At 34.8% G+C, this 24,450-nt stretch overlaps 1 protein-coding gene across 11 annotated transcripts in view; it reads left to right on the top strand.

Moving 5' to 3' along the window:
* The window catches only part of LOC107043172 (steroid hormone receptor ERR1), a 49,396-nt gene that overhangs the window by 13,030 nt on the left and 11,916 nt on the right, over nt 1-24,450 (top strand). For 3 of the 11 annotated variants that reach the window (XM_015264529.1, XM_015264524.1, XM_015264531.1), the window contains 6 exons: nt 18,391-18,543; nt 18,606-18,731; nt 20,023-20,152; nt 20,450-20,671; nt 22,471-22,506; nt 23,046-23,186. In XM_015264529.1, coding sequence (XP_015120015.1) covers nt 18,391-18,543; nt 18,606-18,731; nt 20,023-20,152; nt 20,450-20,671; nt 22,471-22,506; nt 23,046-23,186 — 808 coding nt within the window. The remainder of the gene's footprint in view (nt 1-18,390; nt 18,544-18,605; nt 18,732-20,022; nt 20,153-20,449; nt 20,672-22,470; nt 22,507-23,045; nt 23,187-24,450) is intronic. The other 8 variants (XM_015264527.1, XM_015264528.1, XM_015264526.1 and 5 more) reach the window with 8 other exon arrangements.

The raw sequence follows: 24,450 nt of genomic DNA, 5'->3' as shown, positions 1-24,450 counted from the left end.
CAGAAAATACTTTTACTGCCGTGTGGCATACGATATTTTATGCCTCGAGGACTGAAAACTGCGATTTAACCAAGCGAAGCGAGGTTAGAATCGCGGTTTTCCGTCCCTAGAGGCATCAAAGAAATTCGTAGCCAGGTCTGCCATGAACAAATTGATGACCGTGAAGTGTATGAACATAACCAGTAAACCTGGACGAAAAATTGCGGAATTCAGCAGAAGAAAGAATAAATTATATAATTAGTCAAAATTTAAACTATTTACTTACGATCGAGAACACATCATTGTCGATGTATCGGGCACATGTTCTCTTGTAATGTCAAATTTAATATTATTATTCATTTTATTTTTAATGAAAAACTCGAGAAAACGAATTCAATTCACAATTTGAAATAAAATTCCATAAAATTTCATCCAAATAATTAGGTTAATTTCTCTATACGGGGAATGCCAGTCCTTTGAAATTGCTGACAAATGAAAGAACTAAATGTGCACTTTCATACTTCGAATAATGTTTAAAAAAAATACTTCAAAAGATAAAATTCAAACTATGAAACGAAAATATCCAATATTAAGAGAATAATTAAATTTGAAAGAGGAACTGAGAACTTAGGACATTAACTGTTACGATACACCAACATACAACTTGAAAGAAAATACATGTATGGAAAAACCCATAGAATCCTATCAGATCGTCCTATAGTCTTTTACGGAAACAATGGACGCATTTATGAAAAATTCGGACGAATTCTAGAGGAAATGACTTTTATAGGGAAACTTTTCGTTATAGAAACAATTTTCCGAATTTTATACAGAAAATCTAAGTTTCTATTCAATAAAAAAATAGGCATTATATACATTTCCAAAACTAGTATGAAAAAACTTTTGCGAATTGTAATGAATTTATGTAAACTTATGGCCCATCAGTGACTCTCAAGTATATTCAATATTTTGGGTTTAAATTTGATAGTACATAATTTTTTGTTTGGAGGATGCACTTAAATTTGCAATTAATATTTATAAAACAATGTTGTATTTTGTGTGCTCAAAAAAATTTTTTTTTTTAATTTCGCTGAATTTTAAAAAAAGCACTTCGAAATTTGCATGAGAAAAAAAAAGAGAGAATGCAATTCTAAAATTACATATTGTGAAAGCATGCCCACCACCGCCGTGCGCTAGCCCCGTAGGGCTAACCCTGTAAATTAGTATACTTCCTATCCGGACTATTGGGATAGAGCTGTTACTCGTGTGGCTCAAGCTAAATTCGGAATATTTTTTTGTCGTGATTTCACGTTCTTGAGTGTGGGAAGGAGGTGCGCTTAAGAAAATCAAAACTTGGTCTCGAATAAGTTTTGTTCGAACCGAAAAAATCGCGTGGAATATTACCACGACAGAGATCACTTCATTTGAACACATGAAAGTTGCAAACATGAATAAATTCTGCTGTTACCAATGAAATATTTAACTCATGAGGCGAATCATTCAAGCGAGCTGGTGCCTTTTCAGGAAGAAAATATCTCTCTCATAGAGTGAAGTTGATCTAGAAGTATTTTGTTTCTAAGTTACTGAATTGTTATCATTGCTATTATTTTTATATTCAAATATTAATTTCTTATCTTTGAATTTTCAGTAGCGGAAACAAAAAACTGATCTCTCTTATTTCCCATAAAACGAAAATTTTTCGGGAACAAAATATTGATAATAGAATAACACATAGGTAGTCCTAGAAATGAGAATTTCTGCTTGGAAAGTAAATTACAATTTTTCGGAATATCTAAACCTATTTTAATAACAAAAAGTATTCAAATTAAGGCACTATTCAAATGTTCAAAATGAGATTTTTCATCCTTTGTAATTCTCAACTTCCCATTTTGCCGGTTCAAACAAAACTTGAATGAGAACATGTTTTTTTTTCTCACTGTACAGATAACATTTTTCCTAAAATCATTCGTTAGCGAGACAAGACGGCGATTACAAGGAATATTGAAGTGACTCTCGAATATAATCGTTAATAATTTAATCAATCAGAAAATTTCCAAGAAGGCCTTTCTGGAGAGAATTTGATGACCTAGTCTCAATAGTTTCTCTGGAATTCATTCATCGAGATTATGGGATATTTAATAAATTAAATTCAATTGTTGAATTACCTAATTATTGAATTATTATAAAACTAGCGAAGATTAATTTGTACTATTTTATTTTATTTTATTTTCTTTCCATTTTCGTCTTCACAATTAGATTAATTTAATTTTATTCATTCTTATTGTTATTATATATTTTTTTGTTCTTTAATTCACAAGTTACAACATTGAATGAAGAGGAATTCCCCATAAATCACGTGAGAATACAGATCGACAAACAATTTTCAATAATCGTACCTAAAAATTTTCATTTCTTTCTTTTTCTTTGAATTGATTAATACCAATGATCTAAAAATGTGAAAGAATATGAACATTTTACATCCCTTTGATCTCATTTCAATGGAACCGGAGAAGGAAATTGCAAAAAGACACCGATCACCATAAATCAGTATCAATAAAATGAAAAAATCTATTGTTCTACATCTTTTCGAAATTTTTCAAATTGTTTTTTTCTTTCTAAAAAATGAAGAGAGATTAACATTTTCAATTTCTGTGATCGTATTCCGTTCACAAAAGCAGGAAATACGGATAATGTTGGGAAGGAAAATCAGAAATACATTTTTAAAATCGAATTTTAAATCGTGAAAAATTCGAAAGTTTTTTTTTAATAATGAAGAAAAACTAATGTATTTTCTTTCTATTATCTAATTCTGATGGAAGAAAGTGAAAAGAGGAAGAGAAACGAGATCAATACGAAAACAGAATTTTTAATTTTTACATGTCTAGGGAAAATTTAAAAATTGATATATTTTTTCGAATAATGAACCAATACCCATAAATTCAATTCCTATGCTTACATTTTCATAGAATACATAAAAAAATAGTAAAGAATTCAAATCGGCGATGAAAGATTTTATCGGATTATTATTATTATGTAATTATTTTTGCCAGCGTAGAAAAAAGTGAATGTTGAAATAGAGAATTTTATTGCGTGTAACAAATGGCCGATCTTTTTAGGATAAAAAAAATCATGGAAATATTCCATTCCAATAATGTTTGAACATTTTGCTTCACACGGCAAATAAGTGTGCAAGATTGTTGTTCTCAAATATAATACTGCAGTACAGCCAGAGCAGATGCAAATCGCCATATAGTTGGAGAAAGAATTATCGGAGAAATGTAAAGATTTGCGTATTGGCCAAAAAATATTCTCCATATACTTTATTTTAGGAAAGCGGGTGGGATACGTGACGCACTGGGTGGCCTGAAGCGTCTGCCCATATTGATCGTAGGAATATATTCATTTCACTCATTCATGTTTTTTTAACCAATTCCTCATCAATTTTTTCGCGAATTTTGAAATTGAAAAATTTGAAAATAAAAAGAAAAATATCCATAACTCACAAGTCACACGATAAATTTTCCTCAATGAAGAAATAATTTGTTACTAAAAAAAATAATTTTTTGCGTAAAAAATGAGTCAAATCGTCTCAGATTCTGAGAAAGCATTAAAGATTTGATTTCTCAAGCTCACAAACCGATAACAAAATTGATGATTGATAAGCCATTTCTCAACATTTCGTCATATTTTGAATGATAACAAAAATTCTCCGGTCCCGTGCTCCTCTCTCCTTGCACTCTTCAATGGCATTCCAAAAAGCTGAAAGAATATTTGAACATGTAAGCGATCAATAATTCCCTCACGTCAATCACTCGCTGTTATTTTTTCCTTACATAATCGACTTGTTTTGAAAAATGAGTCAACGGTAGCTAATATCCAAGTGAGTATGTTACTGGGGCCTTGGGATTTTTCGATACATCGAGCGCCGGAAGTTTTGAGAGAAACAGGAGAACGATACTGCACACAGACCACACAGACGTATCATTTGTTCTAGATTACGTTTGTGCAGGTCTCAGATGAATTCATGAATATCTTGATAACTAACGGAGGCGGGGGGGGGGGTCCCGAAGGGTGTTTGGTGGGCTTCACAAAAAGTTTCTTAACATTTTTCAATAGACCAAACAGTTTTTGAAATATTTAAAAGATCACCTTGAAACAACTTCTGAAGTGACTTGGAAGTTTAAATTCGATTATTTCGGTTATTTAATTCGCGGACGTTGCCAGAAATATTAGGTTTGGGAGACATTTTTTGTGAAAAATTGAATTTTCCACAAAACAAATTTATTTCGACATTTCCCCCTGAGCCCATCAATTCCCAAGATATTCGCGGATAATCTGATTTTTATGAAAATATTTGAACTCATCTCCTTGTTCAAAATCAATGATCACACGATTTCTCAAATATTTTCATGTACCTTTGAAACCTTCTCGGTCAAAATATTTCAAATCTCCAGTTATTTCCATAATAATCTTCACGAAATTCCTGAACTCATCTCAATTCATGCATTTGCCTGCATTAGAAAATCGTAATCGTAGTCTCTGCAACTCAATCAACTCCGATTCACCTTACCCCTTGAATTAATCTTTAACAATCCAAACAACTGTAGAATCCCACTTGCTAGCCCATCAGCTAGAATGTAGAATCCCACCCGCTAGCTTCCTCCTGCCCGGAAAAAATAGAAAATAAGCAAGGCGACAGAAGACCTGTAAGCTTTGTGCTAAGCGTTATTTTCTTTTCTTTTCTTCACATTTCTACAAATTCCATTGGTATTAGGCTTCCGAATGGCTCGCAAGCTCCTTTTTCAGATGGTATAGAGCGGGGTAAAAAAGACTAACAATTACACGTAAAATATTTTTTGTCATTCCGGCCGTAAAGCAGCAATCGCTACGGCTATTATGACAAAATATTATATTTCGATACGAGTCAGACGGAATTTTCACGAGTGTGAAATTGGCGGTCTGAGGGAAAGCCGAGGCCTGCCAATTACACGAGCGCTGAAATAGTAAATTTCGATACTAGGCCGCGAGGAACTTTTCTGGCAAATATGAGGTTACAGGACCAGCCGAAAGTGAGTTCTGTAATCATATGAGATAGAAAAGTTCTTCACGACCGTGTATCGAATAACATTTTTTGTCATGGCGTCCGAAAACGGTGACTTATCGGGCTTAATAAAGAAGTATACTACCCGAGTGGAAATTCTGTTCAGGTCTTGATCAGAAACTGATCAAGTCCGATCCGAAATTCTGATCAGGCGTGTTACGCCTCTGCCTTAGGTTTTTCCACTAGGGTAATCTCAGTTTACCCCATTTTCTCCGACTTCTATAGGCGGAAAAGATGAAAGATATAGACCTGTTATCTATTCATTTCTGTACTTATTCGTCAACTATTTCATATTCCAGTGAGTTCATCTGCGGATGAAGTTGGCGAAACACGGTCAAAATCAGGGGGTTTTGAGTGGCGGTTAATAATGTGTTAATAATGTGCTTTTTATGTACCGAAAAAAATCTATTGTTCTGAGGAAATTAATTGAAAAGGCGATGACAAGAGTTCTGACGGCTCATTGCTGCAAAACCATTGCATGAACAAAATTGGGCTAATCATTGTGTCATCGTTCTATATGATTCCCAAATCAACTCCAATCATAATTATGTACTCATCATAAGGATACCCTCCAGTAAGAGGATCGACTAGACCTGATTGGGGTGTACCTGATGATGCATTATTTTTTCGCTTTGATGATTTACTGATTATGTGTCACAAATAAAAGTACGTGAATCGATTAGGTACCCACGTTACAGATCATTCCTGACACCGACGTGCCTGAATTAGGTTCGATGGAAGAGATAGAGTTTTGAATAGCACCAGAGAATTTGAATAGCATCATTAGGTACACCTCAATCAGATCTATTCGATCCTCTCACTGAAGAGCGTGTTTACGATGAGTACATCACTACGATTCGACCTGATTTGCGGAGCACATAAATCAAAGAGTCATTTTCCGCTCAACCTCTTGGAGTCATGATGATTCACATGGACAATCAGTCCATGGCTCTGGGCCTGAAGAGTACATAATTACTCCGTGATTCGAATCAGATAACACATAATTTTTTTTGTTATGCTTGTTTCCTTATTTAAATCCTCCCCTCCTCCCCCCTCCCTCACTGTGACGCTAATGCAAGGTCATGGACCCTTCCGGGATGGGTTGTCGATTGTTATTGTGGTGGGCCCATAATTATGATTGGAGTTGATTTGGGAATCATATAGACTGGTGACGCAATGATTAGCCCAATTTTTTTCATCCAATGGTTTTGCAGCAATGAGCCGTCAGAACTCTTGTCATCACCTTTTCAATTAATTCTGTCAGAACAATAGATTTTTTTTGGTAGTACAAAAAACAGAATTTACACATGTACCTCCACCTATTAAACTGCTCAAATTGAAGTTTTGAAAATTCGCAAGACACTTTTTTCTTGTGGTACATGAAGAGCACATAATTGGTAGATTAACGTCCACCAATTAAACCGCCCAAATTGTGCTTCCAATATTTACTGTCTCATTTCCACGAAATTAATGGTATCTGGGAAATTCTTCCATTGGTACATAAATAACACATAATTAGTAGATAATGCAACTTGAGTCAAACAATTATAATTTTGAGCCCAAACCGTCAGATGCAATTTTCAAAAGACCTAAGTGAGTACAAAATTTTTTTTTTCGGTACATAAAAAGCACATTAAAAACACATTATTAACCGCCACTCGAAACCCCCTGATTTTGACTTTGTTTTGCCAACTTCATGGAGGTTGCAGATGATTGTTTTCTGCTTCTTTTCGATAAAACCTGGATAAGTACATGTGGCAAGGTCAAGATCGGAGTCATGGACCTCAGCATATTCCATAAAATAATTATTTACAACACATACATTAGGCAGGCCTATGAGAGAAAGGGAATGAATTTTATGGTTCTGATTCCTCTAAAGATAGAGATTTTTAAAAACATTTTTAAGCTGTGCTCCACGAAGTTTTATTTCTTATGGAATTTTACACGTCTCGCAGCGTCTAAATGTAATAATGATTTTTTGTAACTCAATAACTCAACTTCTTGGCATCAATTTCCGTAAACTTATTTCCGTAAACAGAATTATTTTTCTCTTTAAATCACAATTTTTTGGCGAGATAAAAATTCAATTTTCCGCAGGATTTGGGGGTTTTCAAAGATGCGTAGGACGCTTACGGACTGTGCATTTTTCTTATCGATTCGATTATATAATTGTTAAATTACCGTATTATCATGCAAAGAAGAATGAAAATTTTTAAGCGAATTTAATGCCGAGAAAAATACAAAACAAAATTCATCAATTTTCGTGTAGGCGCAGGTGCTAGACTTATCCGGTGCTTTTACAACGGTCATAAACACAGAAACTGAACCCTAGTAAAACATTTTGGCCTGCTGCGTTGACCATTTCTAGGGAGGGATTTACCCTTCATTACGCTTGACACTTTTCAACATATGTTTTCATTTCTAAGATAAAAATATCATAATTATTTTTATTTTCATTACAAAATTTACATTATTGAATCAGTTAGTTTACAAGGATTTCAAAAAAACTTGAATGATAAAAATAGTTTACTTCTATCATTGTACTATTTTTACTATTTCTGTCTATGACTAATGCTTCACAGTTGATTTTAATATTTTTGGCCTCATTTTAATATGGCAATGAATATGAGATTGGAATCATTGGATGCATTGACATTTTTCGATGAATTATTGAAGATCACTCACATTTTCAATCGATGATTTGTTCAAATAGTTTTCTAATGAAAACTTCAAGCTTTCTCGTGTGCAAGCAGGTGTCAACTGCCGTAATTTTTTCACCACTTGCATCACATCCTGCTTATTGTCTTCATCTTTTGTGAGCAAAGTATTGTATTCGCTCATGAGAACTACACTTCTTTCAGCCACATCATTTGTAACAAGAAGTGATCTCACATCTTTTGAAGCCTCAATATAATCTTCACAATTTTCCCATTTCGTAGGGTCGACATTCAGGAAACCATGTTTGAGGTTCGAAATCTTAAAGAAGGTAACGGTATTTTGAGTTACGAATTGATCCAAACTCGCCTCTCTGATAAAATTGAGATCTTTCATTCCTGATTTTCTTTTTTTTCGATCATTTTTTAATGTAGGACACGATCTTATAGCTTCGCACATCTTTTCCTTGCACTCTACAGTCGAATTTTCATCGAAAAAAGAGAAAGCTATCAATTCTTCTGATAAGTACCAGAGATGGTTCCCAAACTTCTCAAAGACCGCATTGTAGACTCGTGACAACGTAGAACGATGATCAGTTACTAATTTTTTCAATAGTTCTAAATCGTTTTTGGGAGCTTCAATTGCATTTGATGCTGTAAACCAACCCTTCAGATACAGGAGGACGATAAAAATACAAATTCTCTTCAAACCTGATATTTCCTGAGATGTCATATGAAATTGATCTCTTAATAGGAATATTTTCAACGAGGAAATTGAGTTCGCCATCCATCTAGCATAATGAATGGGACCCAGCGCTCGGAATCGATTACCATTTGGAAGATTTCCACCCAAGAAAATCACCAGTTCCAGAACCTCTCTGTAGTCCTTCCTGATGTTGTCAATCTGTTAAGAGATGAATGAGAAAAAGCCAATTTAATTCTTCGATGAATTGAAAAAATTATTTCCTTGGATTGAGTATTGTGAATTTTTCTTCATAACGTACCTTCACGTGAGTAAGCAAATGCCATTGCATTTTCTGCATCATTTCTGACTACTGCTTTTACATCATCTTGGACTCCTGGTGAAAATTCTCCTTTCTCAATGTTTTTCCATTGCCCTTGGAATCTTTTGAAAATGAGAATATCTGGTTCAGAAGTTGGCCCAATAGAAGCTTAAAAAGCAGATTTTAGCAATAGTTCCAATACATGATGTCGACAAGCAAGCTGCAATAGATTCCTCCCCAATAACTGCTCCAGTAGGACACATGCACCATTTGTACTGCCCGTGTTGCTAGTAGTGGTATCAAATACCATGGCGCATATATCGTCGAGATATTCCCGATCTTTCAGGCATTTGAAAATGGCATTTGCCTACTCTCCACCACTTCCTCGTTCTAGTTTTGGAACTCCAAGTAATTGATACTCTTCAATGCCCGATATAAGAACAGGGAGTCGATTCATTTTTTCGCATTTGTTCTCTATCGATGGTAATTGTTTGCCATCCCAATGAACAATGGTGAAACTGGAACATCCATTCTTAACCCGATTTTTAATGGCATTACTCAGTCTTCCGGTGAATCCCCCTACTTCGACGAATAGTTTCTCGGCTCAAATGAATGTCATCTAGAGAGATCCCGGCTGTTATGAGGGCGGCTCCTATGATACGTGCTACCATACGATCGCTGACTTTTGCTCGATCCAAAGCGGCGGTGAGGTTCGGAGACAGACGAAAAACTTTCTTCGCCTTGCTGGGCTGCGAATCGAATTCATAGTCGCAATCGCTTTCTTGACTGTCCAATTGTTTTAGGAGTTCATCCAGATCTTCTTCATCCCACTAATAATTATTATAATTTGCAAGAATCCTATTCGGCTCGACTGCAAAATGGGAAAAATTAATAAAAATTGATGAGAGATAATCATGGGAATAAGGCACAAAAGAGTATTGATAGAGAAAGAGTCCGGACTTGTCAATATTTTCTCATCAGTCAATACAAGCATTTATTAAGGAGAAATACACTAATTATGTCCACTAAAAAATTGTGATGTTTGATAATCGTGGAAGTTATTAAAAAAAGTTATGAGAAAATTTTTCATTTTCAATTTTCTTAAATAAATAGATGATCTGGCAGCAAATTTCAATCCCTTTCTTCAATAATTCCGAATTCAACTGTCAAATGTCTTTGAATTTTCAGTAATCACAAGAAGGGGATAGTCTACAGAATTAAAAATAACGTACCTTTTCCCTATGTCTTTAACAATTCCCCTTCACATGGAGGAGCCCAGGAGGCTGTATCAAGAATTTTGTCCAAGTAACCTCTTTTTCCTCGCTTGTGGAGATCCAATAGAATTCTTGCCTGTTCATTTTTTATCAGGGCCACTTGTGTCTTATGAGCAATATCGAATAAATCATCCAACTTGCAACTGAATTCCGACTCCTTGTCATATGCTATTTTACAAGTCTCTACGCGTGGGGCCGCTTTTTAACACCTTTCTATAGTCCGTCACTAATTGCTTCAACTTATTAACCCTAGTCTGCTCACTTGACGGGAAAATGCGACTTTAGTCACCTTCGTGGGAGAGCGTTGCCGAATCCACTCTACACTTCCCGGGCGCGTTTAGCATGTTCCCAGCAACGTCGCGCAACAGGCAATTTCATTTAACACGGGAAAAAATTGTTCACCTGTTGGAAATAATTTTTTTTTCTCCCAGAATTAAGGATACAATATTGAAAAAAAAATACTAGAATTTTCCAGATACTTCAATTGACGAATTCAATTTTTCTCAAATTTTTCCGGTCAACTAGTCGATGGCAAGGTGAATAAAACGACGTGTTGCGGCAATTCCCTCGCATGGTGACCAGTCTAGGGTTAATTGCATCGCACTCCTTTATCATTGGCACTTCTGCATATTCCCAAAGTATGGCACTTGCGAATAACGCACTTCGCAGCTTCTTGAATAGTCAATTTTGGTGTGGCATGTCTCGAAAAATAAAATAAACATTCTAGAACTTGTCTCTATGAAGGTAACTGGTTCCCCTGAATTTCTGCAGTTCCATGACCAATCAATGTGATTTTCGTACCCTCTCGTGTTGTTGGAATTTTTATGTTTTTACCTCTTCTCTGTGGATTGAAAATTTTATTCACACACTATTACAAACACTGAAGATTTGTACCTTGAGCTGGTCACAGAAACAGTAGTCTGGAGAATCCTTCAATGCTGTCTCTCAGAGAGTCTCGTTCTGACTGATCACTAGTACATTTGTGAAAATGGTTGGAAAATATTAAACTGTTTAAAGGACAAAGTAGTGGGAGGCAATCGAGGGACGAAAATTGAGAGAATACCGCCTTAAATGTCATAAATGTTGTCCCATTCATTAAGGTTCCCCGAAGGATAGTCATTTGTGCATCCCCTTCAGCGAAATGGGATTATAATTTAAAATTTTCGCCTCAGAAAATGTTGGCATAGTATTGGAAATTTTCCATTAACTCAGAAATATTTAAATAGTAATTATTTTCGAAAATTAACCTGGACTCGGGAAACCCTTTGTTGTATTTTCGTATTTATTTGGAAATTTAGAGGCTGAAAAATACTCAGAATTATATATAGATGAAGTGTGACCTTCAGCCAAGGTATGCTTTTTGTTTTCTTTTATTTTATTTGTTTGCTTTTTGTTTATTAACAAAAAGTCTTTCGAGGCGCTCACTTTTCATCATAATATCTCGGAAACTATTGAGACGTTATTGAAACATGCAACGCAGAAAATTTGGATGATTCCATAATGACGACAATAATTTTTCATTTATGCCTCTGCGCCTCATAGTTATTGACTTATTTACATTTATTCATCACTCTGCGTGGCATGCCCAACTACGAACATCTTTGTCTAGCACAAGGATTTGTATAGTGCCGTCTGCGATCTCTTCACTATGAGAGCAACAGAGACGATCCTATGTAAGTCACTGGGCGTGCTACCTGGACAGCAGACTCGGAGGGCTGTCCGCAGCCATTATGGCTTTGCTTTTTGGAGTCCAGCGAATGTTTTACTATCACCATCGCCAATATAGGTAGTATACTTGACGTTGTATTTTTCCTCAGATCTCTTAAACATGTCAACGATTGCATCAACTTCCATTTTTCCTACACTACCAGTGTGGTTGAGAGTACATTCTTCTTTACGTTCCTCCATTCAGTCATCAAGTTCTTCTTGGGTGTCAAATTTATTTTTATTCAGATTACAACTCTGACAAAAACTTGATTTTACTTCAGTATCAAAAAAACTTTGCCACTCAACTTGCCAATAATAGTTGAAACCCCGAAACGAGAACTGAAACCGCGTTTCTTCCAGGTGCCATCACTTGATACCGTCAATTCCTCTTTTTCATCTTCCTTTGCTAATTCCTGTTCTTTTTGAACTGCTTTGCGTGTCACTTTATCGTATATTGTTTTGCATGCTTCGAAAATGAGTTTCATACCTTGATAATATAAACTATTGCTCACACCCCGCCCCATATCCATTGTTCCACAGAAAAAATTGAAGCCCTTCAAAACAATGCCCAGAAGTCGGAAAGCAAGAATCATGCGACAATTTATTTCATATGTTCGGTTACTGTAAGGCGAGGATCGAATCGCACTTTGGCCACATTTGCAATCTAACAAAATTTTAAATCCCAAGCCATTGAGATCCCCTTTTCTAAATTCTATATTTGCCTGACACTCCCTACAAACCACAAAATTACTGAGCGCAGTAAACACTATGGCGAAATTTATCAAACAGTTATCAACGTTTGAAATGGGAACTCCAGTGTCAGAATCATCACCTTTTCTCACCTTTTTTGCGGATGCACCCCGAGTGGAAATTCCGGTCAGGTCTTGATCAAGTTTGGATCAGGTTAGACCAGACCACTGATCAGGTATTGATCAAGTTGACGGATCCGGTCCTGATCAGACATGTTACGCCTCCGACCAATCCGGATTTGATCAGGACGAATGGATTCGAACTTGATCAAGTCAACTGTATGAAAACCGGATGACTTGCCTGTCAGTATCAATAACAATTATCAATGATAATTAATTCAAAACAAAAAAATAATTCAATTCTTTCACCGTAGGCCGCCTCTCTTAATGAATCTCTACTGTTATTACCTCTGAAAAAGCTTATTATTTTTTTACCGATGCTGGGGATCGAACCGGGGACCCTATGATTGCTAATCCTATGCCCTAACCACTATGCTATCGCGCTGTTACTATTGAGTAAACTGTACATTGCCTATATGATTTGTATCGGGGTATTCATTGAATTTACGATTATTCCTGATCTCGCGGATGGGCGTTTTGTATTCTCAGAGATAAAATATGTTCAATTAAATTTTTATTTATTTCATTAACGAATAATAATAATGATAATAACAATAACTCTAATAAATAAATAGACATTTAGTGATTTTTTTTCTCAACAGTATTTGCGTGTAAGTTTGATACTCCTCTAATACGTATATACGGCATCATCATTCCTCCCTTCTGTACATTTGAAAAGGGCTGACTGTTAATTAAATTGATTAATTAAAATAAATTCATTAAATGAAATTTATTCAATTTAATTCATTTTAATTACAGTATAATGGTCCTTTTTAAAGATTGAAAATAATTATTGATAATGGTCGATAAAACTTAATTTGAATAGTATAATAATAGTTAATTAAATTGTCCGAAAAACTTATTAAAATTAATGTCAGGTGGAGCGGATCTGAATCTGATTATTTTCTCATCAATTGACCTCTTTCAAATGCCAATCAAGGACATCGAATCCGAATTTGATCAAATTGGGGTCAGGCAGCCGACCTCAGTGTGAGATCGTGCCTACCTGATCAGAACTTGATCTGAATCATCCTGCCGTTTTTCGGATCTGATCTACTGGATCAAAACTTGGTCAGGTTCTCATCAGGCATCATCTGATCATGTCTACCTGATCAGAACTTGATCTGAACCCGTCTGTAGTTTTACGGATCCGATCTGCTGGATCAGAACTTGGTCTGGTTCTCATCAAGCATCATCTGATCATTTCTACCTGAACAGAACTTGATCTGAACCCGCCTGTAGTTTTTCGGATCCGATCTGCTGGATCAAAACTTGGTCAGGTTCTCATCAGGAATCACCGGATCAGTCGAACCTTACAGAAACCTGATCAAGTTTTGATCATGCTTCAGGTGGGCCTGAAACAATTTCCACTCGGGACTCTCTGGTGAACTTGTACTTGAGCTTGAAGCACGTTTTTTTTCCATGATCAGTATCGTTTTTTCCGTCTCGATGGATTGACACGACTCGTACGCACGGAGAGAAATGTTCAGTAAAAATTAGGGAACTCACATTTCGCTCACCGATTACGGAATCGACTCAGAAAATTTTAGTGACGGTATCGTAATTTTTCACAGGAGATTCAGATAAAAATTACGGAAGGCTCTGGAAAAATTCCGTGACAGTTCCGTAAAATTTCCTACAACCACATTTCGCTCCGGAATTACGGAAAAGATACATAATTTTTATTGAATATTTCTCTCCGTGCGGGATCCTTTTCTATCCATATTTCACTAACAGTCAACACTTCGCCTGAGAGTTCAAAATAGACTAACGCCTTAGTCAAGAAAATCCACCTCAGACAAATTTTGGGGNTGCAACGCTGGAACACTTGCCTACTTGTGCGCGCTCGGCTTCAAACCCCTCGTATCTCGGGTATTTTTGTGAATTTCACGAAAATTCTTTTTGTAATAGATTTTTATGAGAATAGGGAAAAATAAAATGTACGAAAAAAAATCGATTTTTTGAACCGTTTAAGGCGAATACTCCCTTAATTGCCAGTAGGTCAACTTTTCTCGTCAAACTTTGAACTCATTGCGCATACATGAAAATTGATTTGAAAAATGCGAAAAAATTCGCATGGACTGGTGATCTTTTTAGCCGTCTTTTTCAGGAATCCGCACCCTAAAATTCATTCTCCTGCTCCCGTAGGCCTGCCTAATATACATATATATTAATGTTATGTAACCTTTCGAGTCATCCTCGTGAGAATAGGAATGGTGAAATAACGATGCGTCAATTCTTCCTTTAAAGAATTTTGGGTAAATGGTTCCATTCCAGAATCTATTGAATAAATTCACCGTGAATATAATATAGAAGTGTAACTCAATAGACCTATCAGCCAAAGTTTCTTAAAGTTGTCCCTGACTTTTGGCCATTCATGGATTTTGGAAAAAGTGAATTTTGACTAAGAAATTGAACTACGGCAACACCTCAAAATTTTTTAATGGAAGGATATTCACATTTTAATTTGATTAGGTTGAGGGCATCAATACCAAAATTTTGGACAAAAGAAAAATCAAAATTAGCCCGGTAGTTTTTGAGATGTTGAGCAAAACGTTTCACATGCAAATTCGAATATCTCCGAAACTACTGTTCTGAATTCACTCATTCAAAATATTAAATTTCTTTGGTAAGTCCTAAAATCCTACATAGTTTCCATTTCGATTATTTCTCAAGTTATTATGCGTACAAACAAGTTCAGCGAAAAAATGGAAAATGAGAATTAAACACATTGTTCGGGGTGGATGGCCTTTTTTCTATTCAACTAAATAGGTATCTTCATAACGAGGATTTTGAAAAAAAAATCGAATCGATTGTAGGGACCTGGAGATATTTGCAAAAAACTATTTGTGAAGAATAGCTATACACGGAAAGCATATAAAATTATTTATTACTGTGGGAACATAGTAATTCTTAAATGAGAAATACAATGCAGGACCCTACCCGCCACACTCGAAAATTTACAATTTAACCAAGTAATTTTGAGAATAAATGAAAAACTACAACGTGCTGGATGAAAAAATACGGCTGATAAATTTAAAATATGATGTAGTCCGTTGAAAAAATAAAAATTGAGAGTTGATATAGTAGAAAACGGTAGCATAAAAGTTAAATTTTCAATTGATACGAGTAAAATTCAGGAGGATAAACATGAATTTTTACTTTGCCGGTTTACAAAAATCCCCCCTCCCCCAAATGAATATTCGTGAAAGAGGAAGAGGGAGAGGGGCATTTTGTGATTATCCGAAATGAAAAACCATATTTAACCTTTTTTATCATCCTTGAAAATTATTATCAACAATTTTGCTCCACGTATATTCATTCTAAAAAAGAGGAGGGGGGACAGGAAGAATTGAATTTTTTAGAATTATAGAATCCGTCACCTGAACCATCGCGTAGTCGACCGAGGGAGATTTCAAGAATTGAAAACAATCGACGCTCTCGTCGTTCAATAGTAAAAATTGGTGAAAAATTGCGCGTTTTCAACCTTTGCGCATTATTTTTTCGTCTGTGCATTTTATCCTGTTTCGTCCCTTAAAAATTACCATGTTAAATCGTAAAAAATAAATTGTAAACATTGTAAACGTAGGGATAAAATAAATTAAATTTCAAAGTTTTTTTGGTATTATCCTCGATTACTATGTTCACATAGTAATTTTCAATTTAATATTCTCTCCGTGTATCTCAGAAATCACTCAACCGATTGAGCTAACTTAGAAGTCGAAATTTCAGCGTCTTTGCGATAACTATTCTGGAGTTATTGACACACTTCTGAGCATACACATACAGATAAATACATACATTTCTTAAAAACATCATTTCTTCATATTCCATAACATTTTTAGGCTTATCCCCCCAAAATTAGGATACCGGAAAAAACTCCGATTACAGTGCTTCCATTTGGAAGCAACAAAATCATTCGTTAATGCAAATTCCCTCAATTTTTTCTCTCCGTATAACTACGAGGATCTGCTGACATGAGTTGGAAAGCGTAGATTTCAAGGCCACTTACATCGGCTGACTCCGTCCCCACTCGGGATTCGCGTCTAAAATTGCGATGGCGCGTCATGTTCGGCCTTCGCGATCGTACCGGCTCACTCTTAGAAAAGCCAAGTTCAAGGCTAACCACACGTTACTCCTCCCTCCAATGCCCTCCTTCTCTCCCCACCTTACGTCTCGACGATTGCTTTTATCTACTTTTATTTTCCCTCCCTTCTAAAAAACGCACGAGGTTTCCGACGCAAAAACAAAATCGAGAGACAGCTTCACTTACGCAACCCTTTCCACTCCCGTTACTTTCACTCCTATCCGGAGTTTATTCGTGGGTTGAGGAAAATACCGGAGAGTTTCTATCGGTAAATATTTTGCTACAGGCTACATTTTTCAATCAATCTTTTTCATCTATTACTTGTTTGCTAATTGAACCCGGGTAGATGAGAGAGGATCATTAAGAGAGGAAACAGGAGTGTGGAGGGGATTGATTGGACATTATTCCAAAGAGATCTCGAGAAGAAAAGGATTCAGGGGAAACTCTAGAGACACTTTTATGTCGGGAACTTAACTTATGGGTTACAAAAATAATCTTGATATTTGTTTGCTCATCTAGTAGTTTAGTAAATATCATCAAAATAATATGGATGAAATATTGTAACTCATCTCCTTCAATACGACTCTTTTAGTTATTTCGTGGAAGCAATGGATTCTGCAAAATTATCAGCAGTTTTAATATTTTTAATGAGAAATGTTCGAAGAAAAATGTCGAAATACTTTATGAGTATAGAATTTCCCCCGCTACACAAGGGATCTTTTTACACTTTTCTTCAGTTTCCACTAGTTTCAATAATATTAATAAAAATATTTCTTTCTTCCTCAATTTTCAGAACTCCATCATTCTGTAATAAAAATCCCACAATAATTTTTCTTCAACAATCAATTCTTCCTTTTTTTTAGATTTATCTCCCGTAGTTGAGGACCTCGAGTTATTTCATATGAATCACGTCTCGTAAATTTCCTCAAGTTCAAGGATAACGCGATGCGAGTTCTCGTTTTCAATCGGCAAATTACAGATTAGCATTTTTATTTCTTATGTGTAGTTGAAATAAATTGGAAAAAAACGTTGCAGTGAAATTCTGTCCATCGTTGTTCGGATTTATTTGGAGAATAGTAAAGGCCCAATAATGACATGTTATTCTGGTGAAATTCTTGGTAGTCGGTGCTAAAAATGTTTTCTCTTTAAAAATAGGGAGGAGGAGCATTTTTTGAGTGCAATCGTCGAGACGTATTTGCAGGAGAACGATTTGTGGGGGATTTTTTCGCGTTCGTCTGATTCAAGAGTGAATATATTCCCTCAGTCGGCATTAAAACTAATCTGTTGTTTCAATCCTGTTGAAACTTTGAGGAATTGAATGAATTTATAAATTTTGTGGATTAAAAAAAATACCGAGTTTTTTGTGGAAATTCAAATTCTTTATAAAAAAATCCAAAAACATTGTCTTTGGAATCCCTTGTTATCGGAATAAATGATTGATGGAGGAAAATAAATTAATCAATCAATTAATAAAAAAGCTCTGTACATGAAACATCCCTTGAAATTTTGTTCCAATTTCACTGCTTCCACTTCACTTTACATCATAAGTCTCGTGAAAATGTAGAAATTAAAAAGTATATGAATAAACGATAATGCATTACGTCTGTTTGAAGCCTTTCATTATGATTATTACGTTGTAACAATATGGTGTGACTTCTGAGTGACTTTAAACGAGATAACTCTTAATGAAAATCACGAATTTATTTGCATTTCAGGTCTGTATGATGTCTGGAAATGCATCAGAGAATATGATAACGAGTAATAGAGTCTTACCTGGCATCAAGCAGGAAGTGGATAATCCGACGACTCCAAGTCAGAGCTATCACCAGGTCTGTTCACCCAGTACCACAATTCAACCAATTTCGGAGGTAAATTTGACGGGAAATAATGAAAAAATTATTCTGAAATTTTTTCTTTGTATTTTTGAAAGAAAAATCATGAATTTCAGGTGACAATTAAGATGGATATGGGAGACTACAGTGGAGGAAGAGCGAGTCCTGGAAGTCCTGAAATGCAACACTGCTCATCTACTACACAACCATTAGGAACTCCAGAGGTAATTATAAAAAATGGATTAGTTGAGTTATGTAATTATGAAAGAAGATTAGTTCTTAATTTGTTGCAAAATTTGAGTTCAAAATACCCTACAAAAAGTTTTGTCAATTTGCAAGATTTCTCAAATAATATTAGGGAAATCATTTCAATAACATTCTTCAACAAAATTGCAGATTATCGTTAATCTAGTAAGCTAGAGGAGAGTGAGGCAAAATGAAATATTAAAAAAAAAACGACTGTTTAACGCAATTCAAGCAAAAAAAAATTTTTTTATTAATTTCTTTTTCGTCAACTTTTTTTACTCTTGAAAAAAAATATTGAGAAATTTTGATGGGCGAAGATTTTATCAATAGATTAGTCGATTGAAATTCAGCATCACATTTTCATTTTTCGCTCTCTGGGTCTCCCCTTAGGCCTTCCTCGGCACTTTTGATTTTGCTGTTTCATTCTCTTTTCAATTAATCCATTGACAAAATCTTCGCCCATCAAAACTTCTCAATAATTTTTCATTCTACTGAATGGAAAATTATTATTCTCATCAGTACTCCCAAGAATAAAAGAAAGTTGATAGAAAAAATACTTAATAAAAATTTTTTTTTTGTTTCATTTTGCCCTACTATCCTCTACGCGAAAAATGTGCAAAAACTTTTTTGCTGGCTGAAAAATAGGAAGTTCTTGAAAATAAATTCATGTAATTTTTTTCCTTGACGCAGGGAGAAAATGATAAACACACATATGAAGAGAATGAGCAGCAAATTCATTTGCAATTGGTTTAAGTTGCATTATAATTCTCCCTTGTTGAAGATAACAATTAAACTAATTGCACATAAATTTACAGAGCTCATTTCATCCATACTTATGTTCATTATCCTTGCCCTGTGTCCAGGAAACAAAATTATGGGAAATAAAATGAATTTACTTTTCACAGATTTGTCACCCTATAATATGAAATTGCCAGGAGTACAAAAAAGTCTCATCTCTTTTTGTTATGAGCCTGTTAGGTTCCAAGATATTTAAAAAAATGTCTCAATCAGATCTTAAAAATAATATAATTGAAATTTGTAGATAAATTTCCGGATTATTCAGCGAATATTCTCTGAATGAATAGTTTGAGAGAAAAATTTCAAGAGCTTTCTTTTGTAGGACCACATTTTTCGGTAAAACCTAAGCCTTTCCGAGATATTCACGAAATAACCGATGTGTGAATTTCTGAAATTATTATTCATTATCTTCTTTAGACATGTCTGAATAATTAATTAATTATTAATTATCGATCCTTTCAATTTGTTTAGGGAGTTATTAAGGAAGAGGACATAGTCCCGAGAAGAGTGTGTCTAGTCTGTGGAGATGTGGCCAGTGGTTTTCATTATGGAGTTGCCTCTTGTGAGGCTTGCAAAGCATTTTTTAAAAGAACGATACAAGGTAAGAGATAATTAATAATCAGTGAAAGTAAGATTTGATTATGATTATGCATTGCTAGATAGCATCAATCACATTAAACAATGACAAATGGGTAGTGAAGAGGTAAAAACAGATAAGTCCAAAAATAACTTCAATATTATTTCTTTTATATCTCGAAAAATTATTGACTTTAGAAAAATTAATAATACTCTTCGTTTCCCACATAATCATCATATCACAAAACAATCAAACAAATCAAGAGCTTTCTACGTATTTGGTGCTATCTGCAAAATGAGCAAGAATGTCATGATAAAGTAGCAAGTAATTTCACAGGGAACATTGAATATACGTGTCCTGCGAATGGAGAGTGTGAGATAAATAAGAGGAGAAGAAAAGCCTGTCAGGCTTGTAGATTCCAGAAATGTCTGAGACAAGGAATGTTGAAGGAAGGTGTTCGACTGGATCGAGTGAGAGGGGGAAGACAGAAGTACAGAAGAGCCACAGACCCATATCTTCCTGTAAAAACAGTTACACTAGAAGGTATTATCCATTGATCAATTAATTCTAAACTATGGATGACTATGTAAATGATAATAAGTGAGTGAGGTGGTAAAAGATTATTATCAATCAATATCAGTGAATTTAGATGCTGTACAAAGGCAAAAAAAGTTTCTAGTTTCTAGAACCAAAGAAATATTCCAAAAGCTCGAAAAATAGAAATTAAAAAAAAAATCTCATTTCTTTATATCTGTGTACATATTATGTATGTGTGCATACAGATTTGAGGGAATCGGTTGAGAATTGCGTCATGAGGATAGTTGAAGATTTTATTTTTCTAGAGCCTCTTTCTGATCCATTAAAAAAATCAAATTCTAATTTTTTCTCATTTTCTCTTATCAAAACTGAAGTAGGGTGGGGAAACAGCCGAAAAACGACTATTTCACGCAGTTCAAGCAAAAAAAATGTTTTTCGTCAACTTTTGCTTATTAACTTTTTTTCTTATGGGGAGTACTGATGAGAAGAATAATGTTTTATTCCATTCTACTGAATGAAAAATTATTATTCTAATCGGTACTCCCAATAATAAAAAAAGTTAATAAACAATAATTAATAAAAAAAAAGTGGATAGAAAAAATTCTTTTTTGCTTGAATTGCATCGTACAGTGGTATTTTCGACTGTTTCATTTTTCCCCACTCTCCCCTAGTAATCTCATCAGTATGATAGATAAAGGCACCTGTGATTACGAAATTTCTGTGCGGCATCCCCTTAATTCAACATTAATTGAGACAAGGTGTTATATAATATACGTTGAATAACAACGAGATTATAAACATGAGTAGATTAATTTTAAAACAGAAGAAATCAATAATTCAAGTATGAGAATGTTCTAACAAATTTGATTTTGTTTTTTATCCACTTGTTTTTCAACTAATCCACCAATACGTATTGATTATTCAGAAAGAAAATTGGCAATATGCGCTGATTGCAAGGGTTAGCAAGCGATTCTATGGGACTTGAAATTTTAAATATCTGCATTGGTTGTCTGGGCACCCCAGGTTTTTCGATGGCCATTGGGCCATCCCGTTTATATTGACCTTTATTTTCATTTTAATTTTTTGAGTTTTCCGGTAAATAAGTTTTCAATTTGAAAATAAATCTCATAAGAGCCCGTGTGTAATAAAAAAATTGTTTATTTCATTTCGTCAAAGCTAGTTCAACCAACTTTCCTTAATTATCCGAAATGTTGGTTTCATATGTTCCCCTATCAGTCCAAAAAATGACAGAATTCTCGAATATGAAAAAACTCAATTTTATGAAAATCGATAAAAGTGCGCAAAATGAAAACCCGAATTTTCTTGATTCGACAAGCAAAATATGAAAACATATGCCACAATTGAAGTACAACTGCACTAGATTTAATTCAAAATGATTGAGAATTTAAACTTTTTTTATTTGTAGGGAAAACTGTCTTAACATTAATGAAAATCTCACTTATTTGATTTTTTTGCTCGATAGATTTCCATATGAATTCCAAGTGTTCTGGAATTTAGACGTTTTTACTAGAAATCAGAAACTTTTTCTCTGAGTAAAGGTGACTTCATAAAAAAATGTCGTGAGACCTTGCTTGAATTTGGTTTCTGTTGTATTATATTTTTACCACATCACTACTAAATTTGTCAGACGTGGATGTCCTCACATAACTGTGAACTTCACCTAACAAATTTACGAATCACTGACCCCGCATGTTCATCCTGAGAAACATTATGAATTAAACAATTGTTTGCTTATTTTTATTGATTTTTTCGTTCATTTGTTTGTTTTATTGAATGTTTTGAAGCCAACGTAGGATTGTCGGGAGCTGGAGAGATTACAAGTAAGTTGAGATTATCGTCAGTTGATATAAGTGAACTAATTCAACACTTGGATAACAGAGAAATGCATAAGAGATTCGTACCATTTTTGGTTTCTCTGTTATTGAAATGTTGAATTTCATTGGTTCGATTCATTTTAGATTAATTCTCATAGATATAATTGTGTAGGGAAATGAAAAAAGGGATTCTTCTGTTAATACCTCTGAAACTAGTAAGCTATAATAAAATGTTGAAAGATTTTCTTTGTAGAAATTTTCTTGATATAAAGAGAAGATCATTGAACATCTCTAAAGTTTACTACTAGTTCCAAAATATTCACTGAAAAATTATCACAGAAAGAAGATTCTTATTCATCTTTTTTCACCACTTTATTACGAACAGTTTTCAACATTCCGGTTCATTCATCCCATTCCTCTCATTATTACGATAATGTTCTACTCTTTCATTCTTAGAAATGTAACTTCTCTTCAATTTTTTATGTATTAACTGTACTTGTTGTTTTACCAGGAACTTTCCATTAATCAATTTTCTATTTCATCAGATAATAAAATGATTGAAGCGCTAATCGCCTGTGAACCTGACACTCTTCAAGTATTCAACCTTGCTCATACATTAGACACGGATCAACGGGTATTGGGACAGTTATCGGATCTGTATGATCGTGAGCTCGTTGGAATAATTGGTAATTTGATTTTGATTAATTGATTCAGTAGGAGAGGGTGTGCCTGTACCACTCAGCGGGTAATACCGCTCACCCGATTTTGTCCACAACCATCAACTTGAAAATTTCTTTCTGTTCCTGATCATGAAGAATTTGATGATAGGATGTGATTGTCGGAAAAATTTCACTTTATTTACCACTTTAAATATGAAAATACACGTAACGAAGTTTTGAGGTCTTTACAGTGCAAAATTTGTGGACTTGTAATTAAGGTTTTTGATAGTTTCAAACGCTGAATTCTCATATTAAACTGTGGGTATTCGATTCGTGGTACTTTCACGCGTAATTTGAGACCAATTCGAACTCAAAACTCCACTCATGTCAATAATTATCAACAATTTTGTTGACGCCGAGCGGAGGCGGTAATACCGCTCATAGGATCGGCCATGTAGTTGCTCGATAGCACTCGAGAACAGGTTAGGTTGCGGCGCGAGCGATACACGCAAAACCCTATGAGCGGCATTGGAATCGTGCCGAACGGTATTACCCGACGGCGGGTAGTACTGCTCAATAGGCTCTGTCTTTTATTTTCAATGAATTTTGTACATTCTAAGGAGAATTAGGCGTCTACACTTCGAGAATAACGAGTTCAATAGTTAAAGAAATCTCACAAATACGTTTTTTATACTCATGTTGAAATATAAAATATAAAACTGGAATTTCCCCTTAGGTGGGCGGTACAGGCACACCCTCCCCTAGTGAAGTGGTAAAATGTTGTTACCAATAGCACCAATTCATTGAATACCACCAATTTCATTGAATTATACCAATTCAATGTGATGTCCGTTGAAAAATGGATTAAAAGACACTTTTCCTAATTGATTTTGACCATGGAACAATCATCATTTTTACTTTTTACGAACACATGCGATGGCTCCAGAAAGAATCTCTGCAACACAAGAAACATTTCCAAAACCCAGTATTTCAATATTATAATCTCGGAGAGAGTGAGAGAATCGAGGGGCTATTTACTCTCGAAATCACAACGCCACTCTGGCTTGAAAACATTTCGAAATCACTCCGAAATTACGTGAAATCACTGAAATCAAGTGATTTCAGCTCTCCAAAACCATTTTGGAAATCATCCCCGAAATCATGTGAAATTGTCTGAAATCAATGAAATCACCGAAATCAGTGACGCACTGGTGTAGTGCGAACCGTGCAAGTAATTCGTGATTTTGAAATTGACACGCCTGCCAATGATGATAATAAAAGGTCGTACACT

This window comes from Diachasma alloeum, unplaced genomic scaffold, assembly GCF_001412515.2.
Source record: "Diachasma alloeum isolate Michigan unplaced genomic scaffold, Dall2.0 Dall_scaffold_00550, whole genome shotgun sequence".
Taxonomy (NCBI): domain Eukaryota; kingdom Metazoa; phylum Arthropoda; class Insecta; order Hymenoptera; family Braconidae; genus Diachasma; species Diachasma alloeum.
Note: the sequence above shows the minus strand (reverse complement) of the source record. Positions and strands in the feature narration are given on the sequence as shown.